Source organism: Amblyraja radiata, chromosome 13, assembly GCF_010909765.2.
Source record: "Amblyraja radiata isolate CabotCenter1 chromosome 13, sAmbRad1.1.pri, whole genome shotgun sequence".
In the NCBI taxonomy this organism is placed as follows: domain Eukaryota; kingdom Metazoa; phylum Chordata; class Chondrichthyes; order Rajiformes; family Rajidae; genus Amblyraja; species Amblyraja radiata.
The window spans coordinates 56,059,012-56,078,063 of record NC_045968.1 but is presented as its reverse complement, the minus strand read 5'-3'; the positions used below and the strand labels follow the sequence as shown (position 1 = coordinate 56,078,063).

At 45.1% G+C, this 19,052-nt stretch overlaps 1 protein-coding gene across 2 annotated transcripts in view; it reads left to right on the top strand.

Annotated features, from left to right (window-relative positions):
- Positions 1 to 4,802: 4,802 nt before the first annotated feature.
- rnpepl1 (arginyl aminopeptidase like 1) overlaps positions 4,803 to 19,052 on the top strand; it is a 66,453-nt gene continuing 52,203 nt past the window's right edge. Inside the window, exon 1 of one of the 2 annotated variants that reach the window (XM_033032135.1) lies at positions 4,803 to 5,574. In XM_033032135.1, coding sequence (XP_032888026.1) covers positions 5,119 to 5,574 — 456 coding nt within the window. In that variant the 5' untranslated portion in view covers positions 4,803 to 5,118. The remainder of the gene's footprint in view (positions 5,575 to 19,052) is intronic. The other variant, XM_033032136.1, reaches the window with a different exon arrangement.

Genomic DNA, 19,052 nt, shown 5'->3' with positions numbered 1-19,052 from the left:
AATAAGTGCAGGAGTAGGCCATTCGGCCCTTCGAGCCTGCACCGCCATTCAATATTATCATGGCTGATCATCCAACTCGGTATCCTGTAGATTAGATTAGATTAGATTAGATTTCCTTTATTGTCATTCAGACCTTTCGGTCTGAACGAAATGCTGTTGCCTGCAGCCATACATGTAATAATAACACAATAAACACAAATTAACATCCACCACAGTGAGTTCACCAAACACCTCCTCACTGTGATGGAGGCAAACGTCTTAGAGTTACTGTCTCTTCCCTCCTCTTCTCCCTCTGCGCCGAGGCGATACCCCACCGGGCGATGGTATCAGTCCCGCGGTTCAAGCTCCGCGGCCCGGGGGTGGTCGAAGCTGCCGCCCTCCAGTCCAGCGGACGCAGCTGTTGCAACGGGAGCTCCAGGTCGCCGCCGCCAGAACGCCGCCTCAGCCGCCGGAGCACCGTCTCTGCCCCGCATCGGGCCACCCACACGGCAGCGTCTCAGCCCCGCACCGGGCTGCCCCCACGGGAGCGCCTTCCAGCCGGGAGCCGGTCCGCCCTCACCGGAGCGCCTTCCAGCCAGTAGCCAGGCCACCCACACGGCAGCGTCTCAGCCCCGCACCGGGCTGCCCCCACGGGAGCGCCTTCCAGCCGGGACCCAGGCCGCTCACACGGGAGCGCCTTACAGCCGGTAGCCGTGCCACCCGCACGGGAGTGTCTCAGCCCCGCGCCGTCCGCCCTCACCGGAGCGCCGAGTCGTGCCGCTGCCCAGAAGTCACCACAGCTCGAAGACGGCCAGCCTCGCGTTGGTGAGTCCTGGCTGGCTCTACCTACGGACCCTCGAGGTCGGTCGCAGGTTGGAGGCCGCCAGCTCCGCCATTAGGCCTCAGCGCATACGGGGGAAGAGAAGGGGGATACGACAAAAAAGTGGCATTCCCCCGAAGGGAGAGACAGAAAGCCCTGTTTCACCCCCACACACATAACACCACCTAATAACCAAAAAATTTACTAAACTTGACAAAAAAAAACAACACAAAAAAGTAAAAACAGACAGACTGCAGGTGAGCTGCAGCCGTATCACAGCGCCGCCACTTCTGGAGTGTGCCTTCTCTCCATAACCCCTGATCCCTTTAGCCACAAGGGCCACATCTAACTCTCTCTTAAATATAGCCAATGAACTGGCCACAACTACCTTCTGTGGCAGAGAATTCCACAGATTCACCACTATCTGTGTGAAAAATGTTTTTCTCATCTCGGTCCTAAAAGACTTCCCCTTTATCCTTAAACTGTGACCCCTTGTTCTGGACTTCCCCAACATCGGGAACAATCTTCCTGCATCTAGCCTGTCCAACCCCTTAAGAATTTTGTAAGTTTCTATAAGATCCCCCCTCAATCTTCTAAATTCTAGCGAGTACAAGCCGAGTCTATCCAGTCTTTCTTCCTATGAATCCAGTCTTTCTTCATCAAATGGGCCATCAAATGCACTGTGATTCAGGCTATTCAGGAGAAGGTGCATAAAAAAGAAAATGGTGGTGTGGATGGCCAATATAGACAGGAGGATAGAGTTCTTTGCAGCAACAAGTATGAGCCCAAAGTTTGTTGCCTACTCAATAGCAGAGTGAAGGACATCACTGGTGGGGAGAAGGATCGTGCTAAGGAGCAAAATCCTAAAGATAGTTGTCCCTAGATTGCCATCAAGGTCACGTGTAAATTGGCACAGGATGAGACATAGGATTCCTGGGGTACTGGCAACAATTTTAATTGTTCCAATGGGATTGGCTTCACTTCATGAAAATACAAGAAACTGCAGATGCTGATTTACAAGAATAGACACAAAGTGCTGAAGAAACTCTGGGTTAGGCAGCATCTCTGGAAAACATGGTTAAATTATGTTTTGAGTTGGGAACCTTCTGCAGGCTCATGATGGGGGGGGGGGGGGTAAGAAAGCTTGAAGAGAAGAGAGGCAGGACAATGCCTGGCAAGTCATAGGTGGATACAGAATATGGGGGGGGGGGGGAGGGATTGAAAGGCAGATGACTGAGCAAAAGTCATGGATGAAAAGACAAGTCTGCTGTGGCTCCCCCGACCCCCGTTGCAACAAGGATAGAGATCGCCTTTACCCCATCAGTCTTCACGCCATGTGACATTTCCATCACCTCCAAAGTGATCCTATCAACAGTCACATCTTCCCATCCCCCACCCCTTTCCGTGTTCAGCAAAGGCCGTCCCTCAACACCTTGGTCTACTTTTCCTTTTTCACCCAAACCACCCCTTCCCCTGTAACATTCCCCTGAAGCCACTAGAGATGGGACACCTGCCCCCTCACTCTCATCCAACAACCCCAGCAGGTTTTCCAAATAAGTCAGAGGTTCATGTACACATCTTCTAACCTTATCAACTGCATCCAATGTTCCTGATGCGGCTTCCTGTTCATTGACGAGACTAAGGGTAGACTAGGCAATAATTTTGCCGAACACTTGCGCTCGTTCCGACAAGGCCTACGGGATCTACTGGGTGCTAACCATTTTAACTCCCCCTCCCAAACTGTCCCAGGCCTCCATCATTGTCAGAGTGAGCCCACATGGAAACTGGAGGAACAACACCTCATGTTCCGTTTGGGTGGCTTACAACCTAATGGTATGAGCATTGAATTCGCCAATTTTATTTAACTTGCCTACAAACCTCCCCTTCTCCCATCACCCGCTGTTCCCTATGCCCCACCTGGACGTGCACCTGTTTCTCCCTCCATTTATATTCCCTCCACTGGCTTCACAATTCACACTTCTATCCTTATTTTAGCTTTTGTCTTTTCATCTCTGGCCTTTGGCCAACCATCTGCCTAGCAACCTCACACCTTCCTCCCTCTACCTATTACTAGCTAAGCTTTGTCCTGCCTTTCTCCTCTTCCAGCTTTCTCCTCTCCACCACAACCAATCTGAAGAAAGGTCCCCACTCGGAACATCACCCGTCCCATGTCCTCAAGGGGTGCTGCCTGACCCACTGTTCAAAATACTGACATGCTTTAGGATGCAGACATTTCCTATTTTTAGGATGCAGTGAAAATATTCAGTCCAGTCATCAGTGCAGCATAAAGTGCTCTTGATTTAATTGTGGGCTCCCTACTTCACTTGGTGAATACCACTGGCATTTATGAATTTGTACTGTCACACTGATAAACCAATAATGCAGTAATATGAATAAGTATAGTGGCCTTCCTCCAAGACTTCAACCAGAAAATATATTTAATGAATCTAATGGATGTGGATCTGGCATTGTCTGGAAACTCAGATGGACAGACCCACCTGATAGAAATTACATCGATAAAAGAATCAATTTTAATTTTCAGATATGGTTATGGCTATATTTCTTATGTTCTGCTCTGCATGTACGTTATGTTATGTTTGTTTTATGCAAATTGATATGATTATTTACTGTTGAGTTTATTATCATGCTTAAGTATGTACAGTGAGGTACAGGTACAATGAAAATCTCGCAGCAGCACCGACTCGCAGCAGACTCAGACTACACACAAAATCATAAATTCTATATGACTGAAAAGAAAAAGCCTCCATCATATCCTTTCCTCATGCTTTACATTTCATTCCTCCTTTCTTTCCTTAACTGACACCCCTTTTTATCTTTAGCCTTTGACACTTACTCCACCCATCTGCCAATCTCCTCCTCACCAGGATGTGCCAATCACTTGCCAGGTTTTGCCGTCCCCCCATCTCTCGCTTCTCCAGCTTCTCCCCCCCACCCCACACCTGCTCCATCAGTCTGAAGAAGGGCCCCAACCCGAAACGTCTGTCCATTCCCTTTGCAGATGCTGCCTGATCGGCTGAGTTCCTTCAGCACTTTGCAGATACTGGAATCTTGTGCAGAAAATAGTTTCTTGTGTCTCCAGTGAGGAGACGTTGTTACTGATCCTGATATCTCTGGATTAAGACAAAATAGAACATGCAGTCGTTAAACATTCCAAGCAAGAGTCCTTAAATTAAAGTTAACAACATTTTGTAATCCATTGATTGTTTGAACATCCCTTTTCTTTCCAGATTTCAATAGCATTGGCGCATTGGAGATTTAATGGCTCATAAAATGTTACAGAATACTTATAGAATGTTGAAAAATAATGTATATAAAGAATGGTTCAAAGCCACACACAATCACCCAGCTGCCTGCCATTCCTCTTTGTGCTCCTGTTCATTGGTATTGTTCTATTTCCCTCCTTGCCTCGTTCTGATCACTGGCCTTGCACCATTTCCTTCCTCGCCTCTCCCAGGACATGGCGACGGGTCTTCCCTATTGTCCTCCTCCCACCTCCATCACTGGGCTTCTGGTATCGCACACTTGCCAAGCTATAGAACCCATTATTGTGATAACATTATCTCCCTTGCCCTCCTTGCGATTCTCTGATCCTGGTCACTGGTCTTGCCCCATTGCCCGCCTCCCTTCGCTCACTGTTGCCCTCTTCACTTCTCCCTGCTCTTCCCCGTTGCCCTCCTCCTCTCATTGCTCCTGGTCACTGGTGACCTCCTCCCTGTCCCATTGCTCTCCTCCACTCTCTCCCTGTCATTGGCCTTGCCCCCATTGCCCTTCACCCATCACTGGTGTCCCCCACCCTGCCCCCCTGGCCTTGCCAATTGCCCCCCACCCATCACTGGTACCCCTGCCCCTGGTACCCCCCCCACCCCTCTCCCCATTGCCCTCTCCCTGTTACTGGCCTTGCCCATTGCCCTCCACCCCCCTCCCTGCCCATTGCCCCTCTGCCACCACTAGAGGAGTGTGAGGTCCCGCCGCCGCTGCTGCCCTCTAGAGGTTGCCCTGCCAGCTGCAGCCTTGCCCTTTACTTCCTGTTTTAGTGGGGCCGGGACTCGGTGCAGCGCCCCTTGGATCTCCTCGTCTCCTCTCCTCGTCTCTCGCTGTCGCTGCCGCCGCTCTTTGTCTCCGGGACTCGGTGATCTGATGGATTTCACGTAGTGGAGGCGCCGACGCCATTTTTGCAGAGTTGTGTGTTAGCGGCGCCGGGGGCGGCTCTCCCTCCCCCCCCCACACACTCCTCTCCCCCGCCGGTGTCTCCCTCCCTCCTTCCCTCTCTCTGCTTGTTGTTCTCTCCGGGAGGGACCATGGCTGCTGCCTTCGAGCGGCCAACTTTCTGTTGCTGCCGCAAAGTTGTGACGGGCTCGAGTAAGAGCGAGGAGCGGAGCCGGCCCCGTGGACCCCCCTGCCCCGTGGACATCGCGTCCTCCTCCAACTTCCAGCATTTCGAGCTGCGGCACTTGCACCTGGAGCTGGAGGTGAACTTCGTGCGGCGGCAGATCGAGGCGGTGGAGGTGCTGGACCTGGTGAGCCTGGAGCCCGCCACACGGAGCCTGGTCCTCGACTCCCACCAGTCGCTGCTCATCCGCTCCGTCAGCGCCAAGTGCTCGTGTAACTCGGCGCACAACAGCTGGCCGCTCATCCACAGGCTCGACCCCTTCACCGACTATGGCTCGTCGCTGGTCATAACGCTGCCGGCTGCCATCAAAGCGCACACCAACTTCCAGATCATCATCAAGTACACGACGGCGGACGGGCCGGCGGTAAGTCAGTGCACAACTTCCCCAGGCGCACACTTTACACTTTACACCAGGTTGTTCAACAAGCCAGCACCAGCCAGTCTCCAAAGGGACAAAAATAACTGCTTATCGTTCACACTCTGGAGATGTGGCAACAAATTTCACCAAACCCCATCCAAAATACGGAAAATTAGTACTAAGACAATTTTTTACAAAACTTTTAAGATATTATCTATGAGGTATAATTGTGCCTGGAACTTGTCTTGCTTTTTGCATGACTTGTTACATTAACTCGGGATGCCAAAATATGTCTTGCGGTACAATGTTATCACATTATTGAGTTCTATAGTTTGGCAAGTGTGCGATACCCAGTCAAGTCAAGAGTCGAGAGAGTTTATTGTCATATGTCCCTGATAGGACAATGAAATTCTTGCTTTGCATCAGCACAACGGAATATAGTAGGCACGAATACAGAACATATCATATCAGTGTGTCCATACACCATTATATAAATATATATACACATCAATAAATAAGCAGATAAGTCTTATGAAGATTCATTTCTGTAGTAGCACTTGCAACATCAACTGACATTTGAAAACAAACAGAAAAGAATAAATAATCTTTCTTCAAGTTATAACCATTATTTACCTTTATATAAATTAAAAAACACATTTGCGTCGTGATGGAGTACTTCATGAGGGAATACAATTATATTTTATCAGCAGCATTAATATTTCATAATGATGGCACTTTGTTTTATAGCTGGGTGTAATTTTTAAATTATGTCAGAACACAAATTCATAAGTTTTACAGCTATTCAGTAACATAATTTGCTACATCAACGAAAGAGCAAAATTATTTAGCCTGGGAACATTGAAACAAACCATTTGGTCCTACTCATCAATGCTGACCAATGGGCACTCTTCCATATGCACCCCTGGGCCTGCCGCACTTGCAGTCAGCTTTTTGAAAAGTTCCTTTTTTATTTTTAACCTGGAAGACCCTTACCCACATCTACTTTGACAGCTATTATCAATTCTGCTACAGGGATTGCATGCCCTATGCATGATACCATTTATAATCCCTCCTTTATCCCCTGGTTGATGAACATTGTCTTTCTTTACTCAACTTTGAATATCTGTACTGAATCTCCTTTTAACTTTCTCTATTCTAGTGGAATAACCCAGTTTCTTTTGTTTTGTAGGCTTGGTATCATTGTAGTAATTCCCTTTTGTTCTATGTGTAAGGCCTTGCCTTATTTTCTAACACGATGCCCAAAATGTTTGCGGTTATATCTGTTGCTTCATCAGTGATGTGTATGCCTTTTGCATTTGTCTTTTGTATCCAGTGTCTAAAACCTAGCATTCCTTTTAATATTTTGGCCAGTTTATTAGGCTGTCTTCACATCACACTTTTAAAGATCTAAATATGGGTAACTTCTGAAGCTTTTGACAACAACAAAATTCCCCTGGTGAAGATGAATTTGCATGTTCAACTAACACTTTATGCTAAAGTACAAAGAAAGTGCATTAAAAAAAATCCACAATGAGTGTGTCAGCGCTCTACTGTTTTTGGATAGTGAGAGAATATAGTTAGAAATATAGCAGTATGGCTGAGATAAAAGACCAGCAATCCTTATTGAATAGTGGAGCAGGTGGAAGGGGGGGAAATGGTCTATTGATTATATTTCTTTGGTTCTTGTGATCCTAAAGTAATTCTGTCTTTGAATTTTATTATGTTGAAACTGGAAATCGATCTGAACTATTGACTTAAATAAAACACTTTTAATTGTAATATTTCCAGACTAGAGGCCTCATTCTGATGTGTTGTACTGTGGGGAGCATGAAGTCCACACCCAGAAGCTCTGACTAAGTGCGGTGGGAAAATTGACTATTACTCAAAATGTTCCCACCTGTATCAGGATATCCTATGGACATCTCTTCCCTACTTCACTAACCATCCTAGAAAACTAGTTTGATATTAAAATTGAAATACAACCAATCAAACTGCCTACTATCCAACTCCCCTTCATGGCTCAATTGTGCTAATTTATAATACACTGAGCTCCATGTGTGAGTCTTGCCGTGCAACAACACTGACAAACAATTCTATTCAAATTCTTGAAATAACTAGAGTAGGGGAATGGACTGCCCCTCGAACCTGCTTTATTAGTATATCAGTGTATTTCTGCTTGAATTCTGTTTGCCCAACTTTGATTCATTTTCTGGTTATTCTAACCTAGCAACAAATCTTGGACAAAAGCTTCTAATATCGTCATATGCTGGTCTTGTCTCGGGGTTATAGAAAGGATTCCAATTTGTTAGTCTTTGCGTGAGTAAGGGGTCCCAAATTTTGTTCTTCATTGGTCTATCTCTAATTTTAAAATACACTAGACTAAGTGGGACCCGTTGGGTCCCAGCATCACACGGGAGGGCTGGTCCCCCAACGCAATATTCCACCTCTCCACCAATTCCAATATTGGTGGCCAGTGGGGGGGCTTTCTGGAGCGCTAGTATGGGTGTTGTGGGCTGAAGGGACTGGTTTCCAGAGGGCTAGAATGGACATTGTGGGGCAAATGGATTCTTGGGCTGGAGGCTCAGTCGCTCAAGCCTGTTGTGCTGGCAGCTCTCTCACTCACGGCTGGTGGGCTGGCAGTTGACTCACGGCTATTCCTTGAAATTCCATTTCAAACGGGGTGCAAGGCCACCAAATTCAAGTGCAGTTTCATACCATTTCAAGCAGGGTGCAAGGCCACTAAAGACAGCGAGTCGTGACCTCCCCCTCCTCCATCTTGCAGAGGCTGAGCCACGCCCACACTTCTGGGTTTTATAGTCCCTCCCCCCCTCCCACCAGAAGGGGGGGGGAGGGACTATAATGGTGTGATTGACAGGAGAGAGAATCACATATTTTTTAAACACTAATAACTCATTTATTTTTCATCGATGGGAAAAATCCTCGGCACCTGATGAGCGGATGGGGACTCTGAGTAAGATGGCCAAAAATCACAGCCGTACGTGGTAGCGTTTTTTCTAAAATCAATATAAAGCGCAAACAGGAAGTGGTCAAGATCAGACTTTTAATTATATAAAAGGCAAGGCAACTTTAATTAGGCAAGGCAACTTTAATTAGGCCAGGCAACTTTAATTAGGCAACACAGCTTTAGCATTTCGAAAACCAAAGGCAACACAGCTTTAGCATTTCGAAAACCAAAGGCAACACAGCTTTAGCATTTCCAAACCAAAGGAAACACAGCTTTAGCATTTCCAAACCAAAGGCAACACAGCTTTAGCATTTCCAAGCTATATTTTCAAACCACATTGTGCACACTGACAGTTCAGTAAAACCGCTCACAGTTTAGTAGGCATGTGTTCAGTGTTATTCACAGTTCAGACTGAGAGACGTGACCCTCTCACTCCCCCATCTTGCAGAGACTGACTGAGGCACTCAACGCTTCTGAGTTTTATAGTCCCTCCGGAAGGGGCGTGGCCTTCAGGAGAGAGAACCTTAACATTTTTTAAACACTAATAACTCTTTTATTTTTCATCGATGGGAAAAATCCTCTTGTCCTGCGCAGCGGAGGGGGACTCTGAGTAAGATGGCCACAAATCACAGCCATAAGTGACAGCGATTTTTCTAAAATCAATATACAGAACAACAGGAAGTGGTCAAGATCAGACTTTTAGTAATATAGATTACCCTGTCATTTGCTCTAGAGAACATTTTTTGTTCAATATACATCCTGTCTAATTCTTATAGCATTGTAAATACCTCTCTTCCATTATATCCATTATTTTGATGAATCTGCATTGTACCCACTTACTCCATGGTTTTAATACGGAAAATGTGAAATTTCACGTGGGGCCTGACAAGGCTCAACCCAAATGAAATAGATCTTAGAAACAAGAAACTGCAGATGTTGGTTTACACAAAAGGACACAAAGTGCTGGAGTAACTCAGTGGGTCAGGCAGCTTCTCTGGAGAACATAGATAGGCAGCGTTTCGGGTTGGGACCATTCTTCAGATTTAACTTCCTCCCCTTTATATTCCAGCTGCCCTGAGATTAATTTTTGACGTATGATTTGATTGTACATTTTCCTTAACTTATTTTGCTCCACATAAGGCAAGAAGAACAACAATGTCAAACCTTCACATCACTAGTTAGATCACAGCAGGGGTAATTCTGGTGACTACACGATATGGAAGTCCCAGAAATGATGCAGAAAAGATGAATAAAAATGTTTGCTGGGATGACGGATTTAATTTAGGAAGGTGAGGCAGGAGAGGGTGGTGATCGTCTAGTTGGAGTAAAGAAAGTTGAGAGGAGATCTGATAATGTGCACAGGATCATGATGGTTCATTCGTTTATTGCGCTGAGACAGAGATAAACTATAATTTAATGCTATCCTGGCAAATCATACAGTTCATCAGGAAGCACAATAGAGAATCCTTGTTCAATACGTACTAGGGCCCCATCCCCGACCTCTACCTCCGTTAAATCAACGACTGCTTTGGTGCCACCTCCTGCACCCACACACAACTGACTGACTTCATCCACTTCACCACCAACTTCCATCCGGCATTCAAATACACCTGGACTATTTCCGACACTTCCCTACCATTCCTTGACCTCACGATCTCCATCGCAGGTTATAGACTTCTGACCGACATCCACTATAAACCCACTGACTCCCATGGCTATCTGGACTACACTTCTTCCCACCCTGCTTCCTGTAAGGACTCCATCCCCTACTCCCAATTCCTCCGCCTACGCCGCATCTGCTCCCAGGATGAGGTGTTCCACACCAGGGCATCTGAAATGTCCTCATTCTTCAGGGAACGGGGGTTCCCCTCCTCTACCATAGATGAGGCTCGCACCAGGGTCTCTCCCATACCCCGCAACACTGCTCTCTCTCCCCATCCCCGCACTCGCAACAAGGGCAGAGTCCCCCTAGTCCTCACCTTTCACCCCACCAGCCGTCACATACAACAAATAATCCTCCGTCATTTTCGCCACCTCCAACGTGACCCCACCACTCGCCACATCTTCCCATCTCCCCCTATGTCTGCCTTCCGCAAAGACCGCTCCCTCCGTAACTCCCTTGTCAATTCTTCCCTTCCCTCCCGTACCACCCCCTCCCCGGGCACTTTCCGTTGCAACCGCAAGAAATGCAACACCTGTCCCTTTACCTCCCCCCTCGACTCCATTCAAGGACCCAAGCAGCCGTTCCAGGTGCGACAGAGGTTCACCTGTATCTCCTCCAACCTCATCTACTGCATCCGCTGCTCTAGATGTCAGCTGATCTACATCGGTGAGACCAAGCGGAGGTTGGGCGATCGTTTCGCCGAACACCTCCGCTCGGTCCGCAAGAACCTACCTGACCTCCCGGTGGCTCAGCACTTCAACTCCCCCTCCCACTCCGAATCCGACCTCTCTGTCCTGGGTCTCCTCCATGGCCAGAGCGAGCAACACCGGAAATTGGAGGAACAGCACCTTATATTCCGCTTGGGGAGTCTGCAGCCTGCGGGCTTGAACATTGAATTCTCCCAATTTTGTTAGCCCTTGTTGTCTCCTCCCCTTCCTTAGCCCTCGGGCTGTCTCCTCCCATCCCCCAGCCCTCGGGCTCCTCCTCCTCCTTTTTCCTTCCTTCTCCCCGCCACCCCCTATCAGTCTGAAGAAGGGTTTCGGCCCGAAACGTTGCCTATTTCCTTCGCTCCATAGATACTGCTGCACCCACTGAGTTTCTCCAGCTTTTTTGTGTACCAGCGCAATAGAGAAAATAGGCAGAAGCCAGAATCTAGTGTTACAGCTACAGAGGAAGTACATGGGTTCTGATAGGATAACTGTACAGAGAAGATATTCCCATCAGCTAATTATCCGCGGACAAAGAGGCACAAATGCAAGGTGTTTGGTGAAAGGTCAGAGAGGAAAATTACTATTATATTTGAAGCGCTTATAGAAAAGTACAGCACAAGAATAGGCTCTTTGGCCCACAATATGTGTGATAAACACGATGCCAAGATAACCTAATGCTTGCATATGATCCATATCACTCCATTCCCTGCATATCCATGTGCCAATCTAAAAGCTTCCTAAATATCATTATCGTATCTACCACCACAACCATCTCTGGCTGTGTGTTCCAGGTACCTGTGAAAAAAAACTTGCCCTGCACATCTCCATTAAACATTGCCCCTTTTACCTTAAACATTTCCCCTCTAGTCTTTGACCTTTCCATCCTGGGAAAAAGATTCTGTCTGTCTATCCTATCTATGCCACTCATAATTGTAGTTACTTCTATCAGGTCTCCCCTCAAACTCTGACATTCTGGAGAAAACAATCCGTGTGTCCATTCTCTCCTTTTAATTTATATCCCCTAATCCAGACAGCTTTCTAGCAAACCTCTTCTAGCGCGCTCTCCTCATCTCCTCATGGGCAGCCAAAACTGGATGCAATACTCTAAATGCAATCTAACCAAAGTATTTTTGAGTCGAATCATGTCTTCCTAACTCTTATATTCAATGGCTTTTCTTGATCTCTTCGTCTCCATCCTAGACTAAACTATAAACCACTGATTCCCACAGGTATCTGAACTACATCTCCTCCCACCTGCCTCTTCAAGGACACCATCCCACTCTCAATTTCTCTGTCTCCGGTCCTCTTTCACCAGTGAACATGGTTTTGCCACCGTCGTTGTAGTTGGACCTCCCATTCGTGTCGCCTTTGTATACTACATTTCAGCTCCTGGTCTTGCTGCCCCTAGACAGAACGTGGATAGAGTTCCCCAGGTCCTCACATTCCCCCAGCCTCTGCATCCGACACATCATTCTCCGACATTTTCACCACCTTCAACGTGATCCCACCACCAGTCACATCTTCCCACTCTCACCCCTTTCCACTTTCGGCAGAGATCAATCCCTCTGCATCTCCTTGGTTCATTATCCTTTTCCATTCAACCCCCTCGTTCCCAGTTACTTCCCCGGCAACCACAGGAGATGTGACATCAGTCCTTATACCTCCTCCCTCGCATCCATCCAGGGACCCCATCAGTCGTTCCAGATGAGGCAGAGGTTCACATATGCCTGCTCAGGTGTTCCTGATGTGGCCTCCTTTACATTGTCGAAATGAAGCGTAAATTAGGCGACTGTGTTGTCGAACACTTGCGTTTGGTCCACGGAGGCTTGCTGGATCTTCTGGGTGCTAACCATTATAACCCCCCTTCAAATTCTCATCTTGACCTTTCTGTCCTGGACCTCATCTATTGCCAGAATGAGGCCACATGCTAGCTGGAAGAACAGCACCTCATGTTCTGCTTGGGTAGCTTATAACCTAACAGTATGACCATTGAATTCTCCAATTTTAGGTAGCACCTCCCTTTTTTTCCCCCTCTCTTTCCTGTTTCCTCCCCCCCCCTCCTCACCCCACCCAGGTACGCACTCATTTTTCCCGCGATCTGCTCCTCTTAACCCTCCCAGCCTGACTCTTCCACATATCCCTTCCTCTAGCTTTACATTTCTCTCTTCTTCGCCTTTGTCCACCCATCTGCCAATTATGCCCCCCTCGCCTGTATCCACTGTACCACTGTATCACTTGACTGCCCCTCCTCTTTTCCAACTTTCTCCCTCCTACTAAAATCAGTTTAAGAAGAATCCCGATCTGAAATGTTGCTTGTCCATGTTCTTGGGTAAAACGCTGCCTGATCCACTGAGCTACTCCAACACTTGTGTTTTACTCAAGATTTCATCCAGTATCTGCAGTTCCTTGTGCCTTGAGCGTACCACAAGGCTCTTTAACACTATCTATGTGTGTGGCTACTTCCAGGGAGTTATGGACCTGGAACCCAAGATCTTTCTGCATATCAGTGCTATTAAGGGTCTAACCATCAAACTTGTACCTTCCCCGAACATTCAACCTCTCGAAGTGCAATACCTTACACTTGCTCAGATTAAAGTCTACCAAGTCTGTCCATTTTGGCATTTGATCTATATCCCACTGTATACTTTGACAGCCTTCCTTATTGTCCACAACTTCAGCAACCTTGGTGTCATCTGCAAACGTACAAACTAACTCACCTATATTTACATGCAAGTCATTCATATACATCACATACAACAGAAATCCCAGCACAGATGTTTGCGGAATTCCACTGGTCACAGACCTCCAGCGATAATAACTTTCTTCTATCAAAACCCTCTATTGTCTGTTAGAAACAACATCTGAAACCATGTGTGTAAGAAAGAACTGCAGATGCTGGTTTAAACCAAAGATAGACACAAAAAGCTGGAGTAATTCAACGGGACAGGCAGCATCTCTGGAGAGAAGGAATGGGTGACGTTTCTGGTCGAGACCGAGTCTGAAGAAAGGTCTCGACCCGAAACGTCAACCACTCCTTCTCTCCAGAGATGCTGCCTGGCCCACTGAATTACTCCAGCTTTTTGTGTCTATCTCTGAATCCATATGACCAAGTTACGGTAAATCCTGTGCATCTTACTCTTTTCAATCAGCCTACCTTGGGAACTTTATCATATACTTTGTTAAAATACAAGCAGACACCATCCATTGTCTGCCATCATTGATTATGGAGATCTTTGGCAGGCTGATGATGGAAACAGTCAGTTAAAGCTACGGAAAGGAAATTGGATTAGCACCAGGAAAATAATTAGCAGGGTTATGGGGGAAGGCACACAAGGGCTAAATCAGACTCCTACTGTGCCATAACATTTATCATACAAATGGAAGTTAGAAAATGCAGCTTTGGGAAAAATGACAATCTTAAAGGGAAAAAAAAGTGGAACAAAGTGGTAACAAGGTCAGAGAGGAAATTACTGAGTGGAAGACTGCCAATAGTGGGCTGATTAAATTCTGAGCAGAATTATTTTGGAGCGTTATATTTGAAGGAGATTGGAGTTCGGATGGCCAAGAGCATGGAAGAATTTGAAAAAAAGGAGTGTTACTTAACTAGGAGCCAATGTAGGTGATAGATGAACGGAATGATGTGACCATGACAGTTTTGGGTGATCTCAAGTTTATTAAAAGTAGAATAAGGGATTCACTGGGGGGAAAAAAGACACAAAGTGCCAGAGCCAGGCAGCATCTTGGGAGAACATGGATAGGTGATGTTTTGGGTCGGGACTCTTCTTCAGACCTAAAACATCACGCATCCATGTTCTTCAGAGATGCTGCCTGATCCACTGAGACACACTTTGTGTCTTTTTTTTGTATTCCAGCATCTGCAGTTCCTTGTTTAAGGAATTTATTGGAGTCCTCTGGTGTACAATTAACAAAAATAGACACAAGTAACTGGAGTAACTCAGCAGTTCACACAGCATCTCTGGAGAAATGGACGTTTGGGTGACGTTTTGGGTCGAGACCCTTCTTCAGATTCGGGGGGTGGGAGGGGGAAGAAAACGATAGATATAGATGGTGATGTAGAGATATATAGAACGAATGAATGAAAGATATGGAAAAAAGTAATGATGATAAAGGAAACAGGATATTGTTAGCTGTTTGTTAGGTGAGAATGAGTACAGACAATGAGACTCAACAAGACGACTTTGAAGCTAGTCTGACTTAGGTGGGGGAGAGATGGAGGGAGAGGGAATGCAGGGGTTACTTGAAGTTGGAGAAATCCATATTCATACCACTGGGTTGTAAGCTGCCCAAGCAAAATATGAGATGCTGTTCCTCCAATTTGCATTTAACCTCACTCTGAAAATGGAGGAGGCCCAGTACAGAAAGGTCATTGTGGGAATGGGAAGGTGAATTAATGTTTGGCAACCGGGAGATTAGGTAGGTTCAGACAGTCTGAGCGAAGGTGTTCGCGAAACAATCACCCGGTTTACGTTTGGTCTCGCCGGTGTATAAGAGTCCAACGCATACAGTAGATGAGGGTGGAGGATGTGCAAATGGAAGGTACACCTGAAACCGCATGAGATGCAACACCTGTCCCTATACCTCCTCCATCGACTCTGTCTAGGGACCTCGACAGTTCTTTCAGGTTAGGCAGAGGTTCACTTGCCTCCAACCTCATCTACTGTATGCGTTGGACTCTAATTAGCAATGTTACAAAATTTTGAGATTTAAAAAATCAAGTCTGTAATTTATCCCATCAGATAAAGCATAAAAAGAAGTTTAATTTGACACCTAATTCACTTTCATATCTCAAGTATTTAAAAAGTTATGGCCATTTTCATACTGGGAAATGAGCATCTTGTTCCCTATTGATTTTCTATGGACATAACAAAAAAGCTGTGATCGTGAACAGTCAAAAACCCATAACTTTCTTAAAAATTAAGAGAACTGAATGAAATTTTCAGTTATCATACATTGAAGCATTCTGAAAGAAATATAAAATAGTCTTACTTGGATGACCTGAAATTAAAGCATATAATTAGTTAGTTACCTAATTGTAGCTAATTTCAGACTTCAATTACTAGATCTAAACATCTATCCATTTCTTAATAAATGATTAACATTTTTAAATAGCCTAAATGTCCAAATAATATTCACAAATAATTCACAATAAAACATGATTTTTAAATCTCATTTACATTAATTTATAGACCAAATGGAAGGAATTTAGTGTTCAATTGCTGTAAATAAATGCCCATTTAAATCAGCTTTCCAGTGGGTCCCTGTGGAACGCGCTGGTTTAGAACGTTCACATTGCGGTAGATTTGTGCCCTCAAATGCCGAGAAAAATACTGCGGGATATAATGGGCCCAAAATGAGCTACTCGCAATATTAAACTTTGTATAAATGGATCTTTAGAAGCCCTTTTTAATGTAAAAATATGCAGCCTACCTTCAGTTATTTGCTTTATGAGACCCTGCGGTTGCTGGTGGTCGCGGGTTTAGAGATTGATTTTTAAACTACTATAACTATTATACGAGGCCTTTAAAACTAATAATAGCTTTTGCGACGGGGTCTTCCAGCGATTTTTCGTTAATAATTAACTAGGCTGAACATCTTCGATTTGAACAGCCTAGAGAAAATCGCGTTTTAAACCCGCCCCCCTCTAAACGGCGCCAAAATCGCGCACACCCGCAGCGACAGATTTTCAGCGACGCTTCAGGTAGGCTTTGCAACATACCTACTCTAATATCCGTTGTTCAAGATGTGGACTGTTATACAGCAGTGAGACCAAACATAGATTGGGCGATCATATCGCTGAACACGTTCGCTCAGTCCGCCTGGACCAACCTGATCTCCCGGTTGCCAAACACTTTAATTTAAATCTTCAGTTTAAACCAGCATCTGCAGTTCCTTCCTGTACAATTAACAAATGTAGACAGAAACTCAGCTCTGACTAAATATGATATGAAGGTTGCAGATAATCTTCTTAATTTTCAGGTGGTTGCCTTGGAGAGGGATGATGTCTTGGGAATAAAGTTTATGATGGGGACTGATAGCATAAATCTTCCTAATGATATCATCATTATAATTATAAACTGCTGATTGATTACACACTGTGTTCAGATTGTGACCCTTCTGTTTTAATTAAGGGTAGAAAGCAGAAATCATGCTGCCTGATACATAATCAGTTGGCTAAATGAAGAAGAGATGCATTTCGCATGGCCTAACTCAATGGTGAAACAGATCCCAGTGACAGATTGATCCACTTTGTGTAGAATTATAATTAATGACAGGTTGCAGAAAATGGGCTTTACTTTGTTATTAAATTCAGATTTGATGTAAGCATTTACAAGACATGATCGCTAACACTGGGAATTTCTGGAGTTGCACATGTAGTTACTATACTCATTCATTGCAAATGTATACATTCTGTAACTTTTCTGGGGCAAATAGGATGAAAATTGTGAGATCAGACAATTTGTCTCTGGTAATGTGGCATAATTATCCATCAAAGTAAATTTGATCTATTTGATAGAAATGTTGCATTTGATTTATTTGCGCTGTTTTTCCTTTGTACAAGAAGAGCTTCAGAGAGTTGTGAGTCTGTGGGTGGTGGAGGCCGGTTCTCTGGATACTTTCAAGAGAGAGCTAGATAGGGCTCTTAAAGATAGCGGAGTTTGGGGATATGGGGAGAAGGCAGGAACGGGGTACTGATTGGGGATGATCAGCCATGATCACATTGAGTGGCGGTGCTGGCTCGAAGGGCCAAATAGCCTACTCCTGCACCTATTGTCTATTGTCTATTTCTTGACAAAGTGGAGTAATTCAAATTTCAATTTATTCCAGTTTTTTGTAAGTTGATAATGATAAAAATACTCAAAAGCGATCCTTGCTTTTGAGTAATTGTTACGATTATAGGCTTGTGCTGAAAACATTTTTGTGTGATATTCTTTATTTTCTTGTCTTGGAGTAGTTAATAATGTCAGTCACCCAATGACACCTTTTTTAAGCAAGGCACTTGGTTGACGTTATAACACTCCGCACTCATTCAAGCATATACACGTTTCTGAATTGCAGCCATAAACCCCTGTCCCACGGTACGAGTTCATTCCAAGAGCTCTCCCGAGTTTGCCCTGATTCGAACTCGGAGATTTACGGTAATGGCCACTTGTCAGTACTCGGGGCTCTCGTGGACATTTTTCAACATGTTGAAAAATCTTCACAAGTCTTACCGTGCTTACCTGCCGTTAGCGAGTCTTCCCGACTACCTGCCGTTAGCGTTACTAGCCGCTAAGAGACGTCCCCGAGCTCTGACGTACCTGCTACGTTCATTCTCCGTGCTTACCCCGAGTTTGATTTTTTTTAAACTCGGGAGAGTTCTTGGAATGAGCTCGTACTGTGGGACAGGGCTATTAGTTTTTATCAAACTCCAATGTTCTTTATGTATAATGCAACCACCAATGGTGCTGTCTGGTGTGGGTGGAGCACACATTCACAACTTCTTGAGAGGAACTGAGACAATTCTACAAGACCTACCTGCTTTGATACATTTCTGTTTTAAAGCGTAACAAAAGTGCTCCTCATTTTTTTAAACCACGTAACCATATTTTATAATTTGGCCCACACTTACCTGGAATTAATTTTTTGATGGCATATTCCAGAATTAAGACACCTCCATAGTGATTAGTTCTTTCAATTTTAAATGGCACAACGTCCATAGAAATCCCTTGAGAGCCAAGTCTTTCTCACACGTTTAGCAGCTGTCAGAACTGTCAATATACCTGACTTTCATACACTTTCAAAACCCACAAAAAATTAATCTCACAATTAAAATTAAAAACAAAATGCTTGAAAACAATAGAAAACTTCAACAAGATTGCGTTAAATTTAAATGAACACAATGTATCAAAAGTGTGTAAAACAATTGCCTCGTAGAGAGTCCTTGCCATTTAAATTAGTGTAGTCTTAACCTGCACCATGTTAAAGCTAAACCAAAGTAGGTGGGTCCTGTTTCTATCCTGAAGCAGGTTCAGTGGACAAATCTCCCACTAAATACTGGGAAATTTAGTTTAGTTTTGAGATACAGAGTGTAAACAGGCCCTTCGCCCCACCGAGTCCATGCTGACCAATGATCACCTGTACACTA